General features: G+C 33.7%; 2 protein-coding genes across 3 annotated transcripts; both read left to right on the plus strand.

Moving 5' to 3' along the window:
* The first annotated feature begins 4,203 nt into the window (after positions 1 to 4,203).
* LOC126724381 (zinc finger BED domain-containing protein RICESLEEPER 2-like) lies at positions 4,204 to 5,714 on the plus strand. Its single transcript, XM_050428943.1, has 3 exons — positions 4,204 to 5,211; positions 5,313 to 5,397; positions 5,537 to 5,714. The coding sequence occupies exons 1-2, from the start codon at positions 4,227 to 4,229 to the stop codon at positions 5,384 to 5,386; spliced, it is 1,059 nt and encodes a 352-aa protein (XP_050284900.1). The 5' UTR covers positions 4,204 to 4,226; the 3' UTR covers positions 5,387 to 5,397; positions 5,537 to 5,714.
* A 2,825-nt stretch (positions 5,715 to 8,539) lies between these two features.
* On the plus strand, positions 8,540 to 10,904 carry LOC126720738 (uncharacterized). 2 transcript variants are annotated; one of them, XR_007653632.1, is made up of 3 exons: positions 8,540 to 8,869; positions 9,119 to 9,667; positions 10,307 to 10,904. XR_007653632.1 is itself a non-coding variant. In XM_050423512.1 (3 exons), exons 1-3 carry the CDS (start codon positions 8,836 to 8,838, stop codon positions 10,562 to 10,564), a joined length of 390 nt encoding a protein of 129 aa, XP_050279469.1. In that variant the 5' UTR covers positions 8,543 to 8,835; the 3' UTR covers positions 10,565 to 10,904. The 2 variants fall into 2 exon arrangements, 1 of the variants encoding a protein (XP_050279469.1); XM_050423512.1 differs by having other exon boundaries at positions 8,543 to 8,869; positions 9,570 to 9,667.
* Positions 10,905 to 12,949: the final 2,045 nt, after the last annotated feature.

The following is a 12,949-nucleotide window of genomic DNA, read 5'->3' on the forward strand; positions in this document are numbered from 1 at the left end:
TTCTTTGTTTTCTTTCTTTATTTTTATTTGGAAAATAAGATTCGTGTTTATCAGAGTTAGCCCATCTTTGTTTCTTGATTTCTCACAAATTTTTAATCGATCTATGAGTTTTTTATTTTGCTTTCTTTGCACTTCGTTTCTGTTTCTAATTGGATTCTGTCCTAAATTCTAATTAAAATTTTTGTATATTTATTAATAATATTTGATGATTTTAGTTCTAAACAATGATTCGGCCAAAAAATATTATAATGAAAAGAAAATTAGTTTGTACTAGTGCTACGATTTGGTAACACGAGTCGAACCAAAAAAATGTTAAATATTTGTTGAATATATATATATATATATATATGTGTGTGTGTAATGTGCAGTGCAAAGTTGTGTTCGTGCTATTATTATTATTATTTTTTTTTGGTCAACCATGGAAATATCATAAAACTAGGAATTAATCAGTCTGTTACCACGCAAGTTAGCTTTGTCAAAAGCTAAAAATTCTTTCCATCACAGGCGGTGGGTACAAAAAGACAACAAAAGATGCTAAGCTACTTGCACCTAGCTTGGCTATTGCATCAGCACATTGGTTGGCCTCCGTATAGATGTGGGTTATCTGCTTGTTGGGAATCTCTCTTACAAGGTTCCTGTAATCAGTCAGAAGTGGTTCCATTAACAAATTAGTAGAATTATTGTTCATGAGCAAGACAACACTTAATGCATCCAATTCAATGATGAGGTTGTTCGGCCTCATTTCCTTTGCTAAAAGGAGACCATCTTTGAGTGCCCACAGCTCTGCCGTACAGCTATTGGTGCAACCAAGGGGCCTAGCATAGCCTTTTAACCATTGCCCATCATGGTCCCTGATCACATCGCCCCCCCCCCCCCCTGCAAATCTAGGATTACCAAGGGCAGACCCATCAGAATTAAGTTTCGCCCAACCCACTGGAGGCTTCTCCTAACCCATGGCAACTATAGATTTGGCTTTAGGCAGCTTGGCGTTCAACCCAATGGAGAAGAACTCTAACACTATCCTTGAGCGTTCGTGCTATTATTGGAATTAGGGCTGTCCAACGGGTTCAGGACCCGTTCAAACCGCCCGAATCCGACCGACCCGAAGCCCAACGGGTCGGCCTGAAGCCCTTGGCAGGTCGAGTTTGGTTCCTTCTCTCAGGAAACCCGAATATTTGGTTCGGGTTGCGGGTTAAGGGTTTAAAAACCTGTACAAACCGACCCGACCGAAGTTTTAAAAGAAAAAAAAAAATTCTGATCCAGGGCAGATCACGTGAACTGAGGAGTGGACTGATAATTGACAAGACTAAGCACTGTTGTTTCTGCCTCATTGAGAACCACACGGCACCTGTGCACCACAAATTTCTTTCCACTCAAAAAGTAAACATCAAATCACCAGCTGCCCAAAGTAACTAAGTCTTCAGAACGGCTAATTGCTAAAAGCCTAAAACTAAACTCTAAGTCTCAAAAGCCTAAAATTGGAACTAAAACTCTAAACTTTCCCTTCATTCTTCAGTCCGGCCTTCTCTGAGTTCTCTCTCTCTCTCTCTGTAAGTCTCAAAAGCCTAAAACTAAAAGCCTAAAATTGGAACTAAAAATCTAAAAGCCTAAACTTTCCAAAAGCCTAAACTTTCCCTTCATTCTTCACTTCAGAGTCCGGCCTTCTCTCTCTCACTCTCCAAGTCTCTTCACTCTTCTTTAGTCTTCGGCCTCATTAACTCTCTTCCGTCTTCACTTTCCTCTAATTCTCTTCAGGCTTCACTCTCTCTCTCTCTCTCTCTCTCTATCTCTCTCTACCAGCCGGTCCAGCCCCAAATGGCTAGTCGGCTACCCTTCAAATCAAACTCAGATTTGATCTTTCCCATGCCTCTGTTCATGAATCATAGTTTAGGGTTTCAAGACTCAACTTGGCTACACTTCTCAAAATCAAAATCAAAATCAGATTTTCCCTCATATCTCTCTCTTATAAATTGGACTTTTCCCGAGTGTTCTACATTCTCTCTGCTCTCTAGTCTCTCTAGTCTCTAGTGATTTCAAAATCTCTTATTTTTATTTTGAAACAAACAAATCCCTTTACTCCTTAACACTCAGCCTCTCAGACTTGGCTTCCTAGTCTCAGATCAGGTAAAGTTTCTTCCTTCCTATTTCATCCCTCTTTTTCTGTATTTTGTGCTTGTGATTCGGCAAATAAAGAGGAAAGCTTGATGATTTTCAGTCCTTTGTATGGTATAATCCGTTCTTCACGAGTTGATTAACTTGCCACAACAACTTGATGCTAGAAATTGCTAAGCTTTATTTTATTTTATTTGTTAATGTTGTGATCTGCTACTTAATTGCATTGAAACTCTTGTTTGCAATTAGATTGTTAAATGCATTATAAGGAATCTAATTTTCATTTCACCTTGTACAAATATGTGTTCTTTAATGTTGTGATCTGCTACTGAGTGTTATTTTCATTCGGCAAATATGTGTTATTTCCTCTTTTTTTGCCCAATCTGGGTTTATCATTTTGTTAGTGCTCTGTGTGTGATTTGTTAGTGCTCCCTGGGTTTATCATTTTCTTGCTTTGACTCATTATGGTAGTGCTCTGAGTGTGATTTGTATCTGCCCTATTTTATTCCTTGTTTTGTTTGTTTTTTTTTTAATGATCAATATACTTGTATCTTCACTGTAAAAAAAGAATATGAACCCCTATTTTAACAAGATGAAATCCAAACACATTTTTATTTTCTTATCTGCCTGTTTTATTCTTTGTTTTGTTTCGTTTTCTATGATCAATGTACTTGCATCTTCACTGTATAAAAAAGAAGAAGATGAGCCTCTATTTTAAAAAGACGAAATCCACATTCTTATTTTCTTATGTGATTGTATTTTATTACTCGTTTGATTCATTTTGCTTTCTTAACTTAAAATTTTGAAATGTTAATTTTATACAGGAGTTGAAATCCTAGGTTTTTTGCTTCCTTTTCAAGGTTAAATCCCTGATAGCTGAGAGTTCTTTGAGGTATCCTTTCTTTCTCTTTTAACTTCTTGTTATTGTTTGTGTGTTACTTTTATGGTTGTTTGCTAATCTATAAATTTGATGTTTATAGGTTATGGAACCCTCAAGTGATGCATCCCCTTCCCAAGCAACACCTACTGCCACAACTGAACCTGTTGCCCAAGCTGCCCAAGTTGTACCTACTGCCCATGCTGAGGTTCCCCCACTTCCACCTAAAGGTAAAGGCAATGTCTGTACTAATAGGAAAAAGTCTATTGCCTGGAACCATTTTGAAAAAGTAGATATTGGTGAGGGTCATTTTAAGGCTGTTTGTAATTACTGTCAAAAAACTTATCTAGCTGATAGTAAGGGGCATGGTACTGCTAATTTGTTGAATCATACACCAATCTGTGTTAAAAACCCTAATAGAAAGATACTTAGTGGGCAACAAACCTTAATGTTTGAACCTAAAATGGATGGGGAGGAAGGGTTTCAGCTTGTACCGATAGCCTTTACTGTTGAGGCTTCTAGAAAGGCACTTGCTGAAATGGTTATAATAGATGAGTTGCCTTTTAGGTTTGTTGAAGGGTATGGGTTTCAAAGATATGCAACAACCTTACAACCTAAGTTACGAATTAGGGATATCCCATCTCGTCAAACTATAGCTAGGGATGTGATTAGCATTTATGGTGTTGAGAGAGAGAAACTAAGGGGGGCTTTGAAGGGTCGTAGGGTGTGTCTTACTACGGACACATGGACGAGTATTCAAAATCTGTGTTATATGTCCCTTACAGGTCATTTTATTGATGATGATTGGAAGTTACATAAGAGAATTTTGAATTTTTGTCAAGTTGAAGACCATAAGGGAGAGACTATAGGTAGAAAGATTGAGTTGTGTTTGTGTGAGTGGGGTATTAATGGCATATTCACTTTAACAGTGGACAATGCTAGCTCAAATGGTGCTACTATTAAGTTTTTGGAGAATGTAACTAAAGATTGGGAGGGGACTGTTTTAGAACATGAGTTCTTACACATGAGGTGTTATGCACATATCCTAAATTTGATTGTGAGGGATGGTATGAGAGAAATTGATGCATCCATTGCAAAGGTGCGTGAAGCTGTGAGGTATGTGAAGTCCTCACCAAATAGGAATCAAACTTTTGTGGGTTTTGTGGAGAGATTAGGTATTGAGTCTAAGTCTCTTCTTTGTCTAGATATACCAACTAGGTGGAACTCTACCTACCTCATGTTAGAAACCGCACAAAAATTTGAAAAAGTGTTCATACGTATGGACTTTGAGGATGATAGTTATTCTTCATACTTTATGAACAAGGAGAATAGTGGTGGTATGGGATCTCCTAGTAGTATTGATTTTCAAAATTGTAGGATATTTGTGGGGTTTTTGAAGCTTTTTTACAATGCTACAAAAAAGTTTTCAGGTTCTTTGTATGTTACTGCCAACACCTTTTTTGATGAGATGTTTGTCATTCAAGAGAATATTTCCAATTTAAGTAAATCACAAAACCACCTCTTGAAAAACATGGCAACTAAAATGGAATCTAAGTTTGATAAGTATTGGGGGAAAGGGGATAAAATGAATCATCTCTTGTATGTGGCTGTGATTCTTGATCCAAGAAAGAAGTTGAGATTTTTGAAGTTCTGTTTTTCTGAAATTTATGGAAATGAAGTGGCTGATGTGATGGTTGAATTGGTGAGGGGTGCCTTGGTCAAGTTGTATGATTTTTATTCTCGTGTTGATTCATCAAATGTACAAGTAGCAAGTGAGAGGGAGAGGACACACATAGAAGGTGAGTCAATAGGTTGTAGTGATCCATATGTGATGGTTAATTCTAGGTTTGAACGGTTTTTGGAGGCTGAGCAGTCCATAGGGTGTAGCAATGAGATTGACAAATATTTGGCTGAAAATTGTGAAAGTAGAAGAGGGGATGTGAAATTTGAGATATTAGGGTGGTGGAAGGCTAATTCAGATAGATATCAAGTGCTGTCCAAATTGGCTAGGGATGTGCTGGCTGTACCTGTTTCTACTGTTGCTTCTGAGTCAGCGTTTAGTACCGGAGGACGCATACTTGATCCATTTCGGAGTTCACTCTCCCCACTTATGGTTCAAAATCTGGTTTGTGCACAAGACTGGCTTCAAGCCTTGGTTCCAATTTCTTTTCGCAAATCAAAAGATGAGGTAGAGGTCTTGGAAGATGAATTTCATGATTTAGGTAATATGTTAACTTCCAAACTTTGTCTATTAAGTGCTATTAAATGTGTCTTATGCAAATGAAATTTAATCTAATAGTCTTCATTTCTTTCTCTTTTCTAGTTATACGTCAAGCAGCAACATGTGGTGGAAGTTCAAGCTCAAGCAAAGGTATCTCAATTAACATTGATGACTAATCAAAAACTGGGTAAGTTTCTGCCCTTATGTTATTTCTATTGAGTTTGGTTCTGCTTTCTCTATTGTTTTTTGTTATAACTATTCTGTATTTTTTGGTCTTATCCCTATATTTTTTATTGATAAATATCTTTTTGCCCATTTTCTTGTAGGAGGAAGGACACACATTTTGTATAGGAGGCAGATTTTTGGATGCAATTTGGAAGTTTTTTTGGACAGTGCTTTTCTAACTGATAATTGATAAATTAACTCTTGCTTATAGGAAAGAAAACTTATTAAGTTTAATAGGCTTTCTTTTCTATAAGTCATGGACTAAACTCTATATAGTAGTTGCTCTTTAAATGTTTTTGAAAAGCTATTTTTTGAAAGTTTGTAACTAATTATAGCTAGCTACTGCTTTACACACTTTCTGCCTTCTTTAACTCTATGGAAATATTGCAAGAGATGCTCTTATTATCTTTTGTTACCACACTTGTGATGTGGTTGTGATTGAATTATTTGTTAAAATTTGTTTGCTGGTTTGCTGGTTTGTTGCCCTACTTGTGGTGTGGCTGTGATTGAATTATTTGTCAAAATTTGTTTGCTGGCTTGTGTTAGTTGTGTTACATAACTTACATGTATGAGTGGTTGGCACAACTTGGTAGGTTTAATAGGCTGCCCAGGTTTACATGTAAGTTATGTATTGTGAAGTTTTAACAGGGGGTTTACATGTTAATGCCTATAAAATTTTGGGCCTCCTCTTGTGCTTTTGCTGCCCAGGTCCTATAATGTTATAGGCATTTTGAAAAATTTTCTTTGTATTGTGAAGTTTTAACAGGTGGTTAGAAAGTAATATCATGTGTTTTTTATGTGCTTGTAAATTGCAATTACCCAGGTTGTTGTGTTATATATTTACTGTATTTTTTTGTCATTAGATGTGAGCTAGAAAATTAAATTTGGACTGAAGGGCTGGAGGCCCAAAGGTTACAAAGTTGTGTAATGGGCCAATTTGAAATAAAGGAGGTGAAAAAAGGCCCATTTGATATATATATATATATATATATATGATTTAATGATATAAATCTTTGTTAAAAGTAGTAAGCCCATTAATTTGGGCCCAAAAGGCCTGTCAAAAGTTGAATTAAAAAAAAAATTATGCAAATTCACAATTTTAGCCCAATTTTGGCCCAAACCCGCCTAACCGACCAAACCGACCCGTTCAACTGTTGACCCGAACCGTCGGGTCTGACCCATTATTGGGTCGGTTTCGGGTCAAATTTTTTATAACCCGATCCAGTCGGATCGAGTTCGAGTCAGGCCCAAACCCGAGCCGACCCGAGCCATGGACAGCCCTAATTGGAATTACATAATGTGCATTTGTTTGTATTTATAAATGCTTTGTTTGTCACATCACATGCAAGGATATATAAAGCTCATTTTATTTCGTCTCTTATAGTTGAATCGGTCACATTCAATAGGACCTTGAGTTACGCCGAAGGATACACTTTAAAAAACTGGACCTATAGTGGCGTTTTCTATAAACGCTGCTATAGGCATATCTATAGCTATGTTCGAGGAATCTTATAGTGGCTTTTGAAAAAAAAAAAAAGGTTTATAGCAGTGTTTCCAAGGGCCTATAGTGGCATTTGTCAAACGCCACTATAGGCACTTTTTATTTTTAATTTTTTTTTCCTTTTTATTTTATTTTTTAAAGAGCCAGAGGAGAAAAAAAGACCTATAGTGGCGTTTGACAAACGCCACTACAGGCACTTTTTATTTTAGTTTTTTTTTTAAAAAAAAAGAGCTAGAGGAAAAAAGACCTATAGTGGCGTTTCACAAACACCACTACAGGCACTTTTTATTTTAGTTTTTTTTTTTTCCTTCCCTGGTTGGTTTTTTTTTTTTTTTTTTTTTTTTTTTTAAGAGTCAAAGGAGAAAAAAGACCTATAGTGGCGTTTGTGCACCACCCAAAAAAAAACAACGTTAAGAAGAATCCGGCCAAAAATAATAATAATGGACCTATTGTGGCGTTTACCAAACGACACTATAGGTCCAAAAAGTGCATATTCTACAATATTCTTTAAAAAAAAAAAAAAAAAAAAAAAAAAAAAAACTTGAATTGGTTTCAGCATAAACAAAAACTATGGAATATGCCATAGAATATTCTATGGTATATTTCAAAATATTTAGTTGTAAATATATATATATATATATATTATATGAAAGATGGTACGTTTATAATATTTTCACAACAAATCATAGGTGGCTAGTTGTTATTGGTTCAAATTTGAACCTAATACTAAGATTACTTTTTTTCCTTAACAATAACAACCAGTAACAACCTGCAACTTAAAATTTATTATAAAAATATTATGAAAATATTGTGATATATCATATTTATATATATATATATATATATATATTTATATAAACGCATATACATACTTATCATTTCTCTTTATATATATAAAGTGCATATTCTACAATTTTCTGTAAATGTAAAAATAAAAATAAAATAAAATAAAATAAAAAACCGAATGGGTTCAAGCTTAAACAAATACTATGGCATACTCTAGGAAGATGCCATAGAATATTCCTAGAATATTTTATGACTTATTTCAAAATATTTAGTTTTGTTTGTGTGTGTGTGTGTATATATATATATATATTGTGTGAGAGATATTACGTTCGTAATATTTTCACAACAAATCATAGGTAGTTAGTTGTTATTGGTTCAAATTTGAACCTAACACTAAGATTATTTTTTTGCCTTAACAATAATAACCAGTAACAACCTGCCACTTAAAATTTGTTGTAAAAATTTTGTGAAAATATTGTTGACATATCATTTCTCTTTATTTATATATATATATATATATATTTTATGTATGAGAGATGTTCCGTCCATAATATTTGCACAATATTTTCACAACAAATCATATGTGGTTAGTTGTTATTGGTTCAAATTTGAATCAATACTAAGATTACTTTTTTACCCTAATAATAATAATTAGTAACAACCTGCCGCTTAAAATTTGTTGTAAAAATATTATAAAAATGTTATGATATATCATATTTTTATATATACACACATATACATACTTATCATTTCTCCTTTTATATATATATATATATATATATATATATTTAAAAAAACAATAAAACCCCCACCTACCCCCACTCTCCTATATCTCTCCCTTATCTCCACGCGGACCACGCCAAGCCTCAGACTTCCATTCTCTTTTGATTTTTTTTTGTTTTTTTCCTTTCTTTCTTTTTCTCCCTTAAATCCACTCCTCCATCTCTCTTCTTTTCTTTTTCTTTCACTCTTCTTTCACTTCACGCCTGAATTGATTATTTTCTCTTCCTCTCTATTTTGATTTTATTTCTTTTGTTTTATTTGTGGTGGTGTTAATGTTTGTGGCTTTTGGATTTGGGTGTTGCAGCTTATTGATTTTGTTCAAATTTATAAATGGTGTTTGAAGCCATTGGTTGTATAGTTGCAGGTAAGCATTTTTTTTAGAAAAAAAAAATTATGATTGTTTTGGTCTCTTTATTTTCTGATAATAGTTTTGGTCTATTCCATGTTTGCTGTCAACTTTGCTTTGTGGGTCTTTGAGATTTCTGATTAATTTTTGTTAATTCTTTGGCTTTTTATTATTGATAGATCTATCTCAAGTGTGATAATATCTTTGTTAATAGAAACAAGAAAGTAGTGAAAAATTCAAAATCAATTTGATGATTTCTTTTTGCAGGTTGGTCTGTGGCGGCTGAATGTGTTGGGGTGGAGTTCTTATTTTATTTTTTTAATTTTTGCATGTGAGCATGTTGTTTGATTTTGAATTTTTTTTAGGTGGATTTGTGCTTCATTTTGAATTTACTAGGATAGCTATAGTGTTTGTACTTGGAGTTGCTTTTTTTTTTTTTTTTTTAATTTTTGGATGTGAGCATGATGTGTTTGAATTTAATTTTTTTAGGTGGGTTTGTGTTTCATTTTGAATTTGCTTGGATAGCTATAGTGTTTGTATTTTGTTTTGTTTTGTATCTTTTAATTTAATTAAAATTGTAATATTAATTTAATTACAATCTTAATTCAATTAAAAAAAAACTTTTTCACGTCAAAAAAAAAATTCTTTTGATTACCAAAAATTATTTTTTGGTAATCAGTTTTTTTTTTTTTTTTTTTGGGTGGTTTTTTGGCTATAGTGGCGTTTCACTATAGGCAGCAAAATCAAGAGCTTGAGCGTTGGACTGGAAAGCCAGTCCCATATGGAAACCGAAACCTATATCTTTTTGATAACTGGGTAAGAATCCATCAACTACACTGATTATATTGTCATTCTTGACTATCATTAACTAATTTTGACTTAACAAATGGTCTTTTTCATGAATTCATCGGTTGGATTTGATTTATAAATCGAAAAACTTGAATTTGTTTGGATTTGAATTAGTAAAATTTTCAATAAGTAATCCATTGATTCCATTCTAACCCCCAAAATTAATTGTTGAAAATTTATTTATTTAAAATTTACGTATTTATTTTGAATTTAGAGATTTTTTTGTAAATTTGTTATTTTGATTTATTTTGATAATGTTAGAATATTATATTTAATTGTTTTAATTTCTTCATTAATCTAATTATAAGTTTAATTAGTTGAATAAAACCTCTCTTTTTTTTGTTGAGTATTTTTTATTACACTTAACAAAATTACCTCAACTCATCCTAAGCTGGTCTTTATGATTCTATTTATTTATTTATTTTTAATAGGATTAATAGGGGTTGAGTTGATTAGGGATTTGCATCGAATTAGGTTGAATAATATCCTAAATCTAATCCAACCAAACTCATGCACACTAATATTAAACCTTTTTTTTTAACAAAGATACTAATAATACTGGTTCTGTTTCTTTTTTAAAATAACGGTTCTATAAAATGTGTTTAGAACGGTGATAAGCTCTCATTCATGAAAGAGGTGGGGGAGATCTTAGAGCTTGATGGCAAATCTGTTGTGAATATCCTAGTAATTACAGAAGTGGCAGCAGAAATTTTAACAATGAAAAATGGGTTGAAGTTGACATGGCCATCTGAATTATTTGTGCATATTCCTCCAGAGCTCTCGCATAATTATGCGAGAGCTCTGGGGGAACATGCACAGCTAATTCAGATTATGCAAGAGCTCTGGGAGAACATGCACAACTAATCGTCAAGGTAATTTCGCTTGCCTTTGTCATGGAGAATTGCGTCCATATAACTGTCGTAATTAGCATCTTGCTTGGAGATTTGAGGCGAGAGAGCTTAAATCTGTGACCCTAATGGTATCTACTGCTACACCTGCAAGTAATAAGATGCTTTTCAAACATTTCTTTCAGCTAGAATAAAGTCCCAAAATTTGTTGGGAATATGTGTGGCAGGTTTTTCCTATTTTCATGAGGAACAGTGAGTTGTACTCTTTAATGTTTTGCAGGTTGTATTATGGTTGCGTTATGTACAATTTGAAGCTTTAGAGTTATTGCACTAATTCATGTAAAATATTATGTCTATTTTAGCATAAAAACTTAATATTCTATTTATTTTAGCAAAAAAACTTTTTATTTTTTATTTTTATTTTACACAACCACTTTTCCAAAACACCAATATCAGTTAATCTATTTTAGAAGAGATTTCAATAAAATATTCATTCTTCATTCATTTTTTATTATTATCTCTAATGATCATACTTTTTGAATTTAAACTTATTTTTCAAGCAACCACCAAAACCAATGGCTTAGGTAGCGAAGCTGTTGGCGCTAGAGGTCCAATGACCAGATCACTAGAATAGTTGCTCCGATAACCACTGCCGGAGTGGTGTCTCCGGTGATTGGACTATTAGTATCGGTGGTTGAAATGATATTTTTGATTATCGGACTTCCGGTATCAGTCGTCAAAACAGTGTCTCTGGTAACCAGAATGGTGGTTCAAGTGACTAGATTGCAATATGGTAAATTTAAATATAATGGTCATATTTTTTAATTTAATTATTTTAATATAAACATTTAAGAAAATTCCTAATAAACTAATAAGATTAGTTAGTAAAAGCTAAAAAAATTTGGTTCTTTTGTAAATAAACATAGACATTAGGGTATTTGTAAAAGAGGAAACTTCCTAGAATTTGACTAACCCACGTGATTGGCTAGCTTTTCAAACTCTTTCCTTCATTTCATTTGTACTTGGCTTGGAATACCACAAAGAGTCTGATAAATTAACAAGGACTCTTCTTTTCTTAAAAAACATTTCATTTGTACTTGGCTTGGAATACCACAAAGAGTCTGATAAATTAACAAGGACTCTTCTTTTCTTAAAAAATAGGTTCATTCGGATGCAATCCCAAGACTTTTCTTTCCTTTTCCGCTGCCATTCTCTTCTTCATTTCCAAACCCAAGTCTATCTCTATATCCTCCTCCACAGCCGTCTATCTCTATATCCTCCTCCACAGCCATATCCACTCCATTACACACCAACCCATTGCACAAACCAACCTAGCCAAAATCCTTCCACAACTAGATGCTCAGAAACCAAAAACTGAAGCAACCCAATCTACTAATAGGCCTAATCGGTGATGATTCTTAGTTCACCACATACCAACGAGCCTACATCATCTTCACTTGTGGTGGTCAACTTGTATCGGCAGTAGAGGTGGCAAAATCAATCCAAACACATTTGTCCACCCAAACCCGTTCACTTAAATGAGATCTAAACTCACCCAATTATTAATTTAGTTAAATGAGTATAACCCAATTAATAGTAATGTTTATTAGCTTTTAATTGGGTACTCAATTAGACCTAATTATGATCCAAGTATCATTTCTACAAATTACCCAACTTTAAACTACCCCAAAACCACTAAAAATAACCAAAATATCCCTTAAACCTTAAAAAATGATCAAAATAACCTAAAAATTACCAAAATACTCCTAAAACCTAAAAAAGACCAAAATAAGGAGTTGGGCTTAAAGGATGTGAGTATTGTGTAAGATAAGGAGTTGGGTTTTGTGTGTGGGTTTGGGTTTGGGTGATGTTGGGTTTTGAAGAAGATATGGGCTTGGGGTTAAGAGTGTTAGAATGTTTGGGCTTCCAAACCATTTTTTTCTTTAAGTTTTCTTGGGCTGAAGACCAGAATCTTCAGCTATATTAGCCCATAAAACCTTCCGAATCCCATCTGAGCCTTGTTCAATACGCAGATGGCTTAAATAGTTAAATCTCGCCCCAACACTCTTAGATTCCTTCCCAGTATCTGTTTCATTTTAACAGAATTTCTTACCAAAATTGTGTATGATATAGGCCCATAAAACAACTATCTTTTAAAAAATCAATTATTTTGTATTAGATAAATTTTTTTTTTTTTTGATACAAGATATAAATTTTATTCCAGTCTAATCTAAGTGTATATGTGTGTGAAGCTCCCTCCTGAAAACTTGAACCCCGGCTCTTTCCCCCAACACCCTATAAGCACTTATACTTGTAGAGTGACCCGTACTAAGGGTGTACGGTGGTGATAAAAACTTTTATAAATTATGATCTAATGCATCCCATTTTATGTTAATAAAAT

This window comes from Quercus robur, chromosome 4 (genome assembly GCF_932294415.1).
Source record: "Quercus robur chromosome 4, dhQueRobu3.1, whole genome shotgun sequence".
Classification (NCBI taxonomy): Eukaryota; Viridiplantae; Streptophyta; class Magnoliopsida; order Fagales; family Fagaceae; genus Quercus; species Quercus robur.

Coding starts and splice junctions, on each gene's coding strand:
- LOC126720738 (XM_050423512.1), top strand. CDS start 8,836: ATGGTGTTTGAAGCCATTGGTTGTATAGTTGCAG. Junction 8,870..9,569: donor CATTGGTTGTATAGTTGCAG/GTAAGCATTTTT, acceptor TTTTGGCTATAG/TGGCGTTTCACTATAGGCAG. Junction 9,668..10,306: donor TATATCTTTTTGATAACTGG/GTAAGAATCCAT, acceptor AAATGTGTTTAG/AACGGTGATAAGCTCTCATT.
- LOC126724381 (XM_050428943.1), top strand. CDS start 4,227: ATGTTAGAAACCGCACAAAAATTTGAAAAAGTGTTCATACGTATGGAC. Junction 5,212..5,312: donor AGATGAATTTCATGATTTAG/GTAATATGTTAA, acceptor TCTCTTTTCTAG/TTATACGTCAAGCAGCAACA.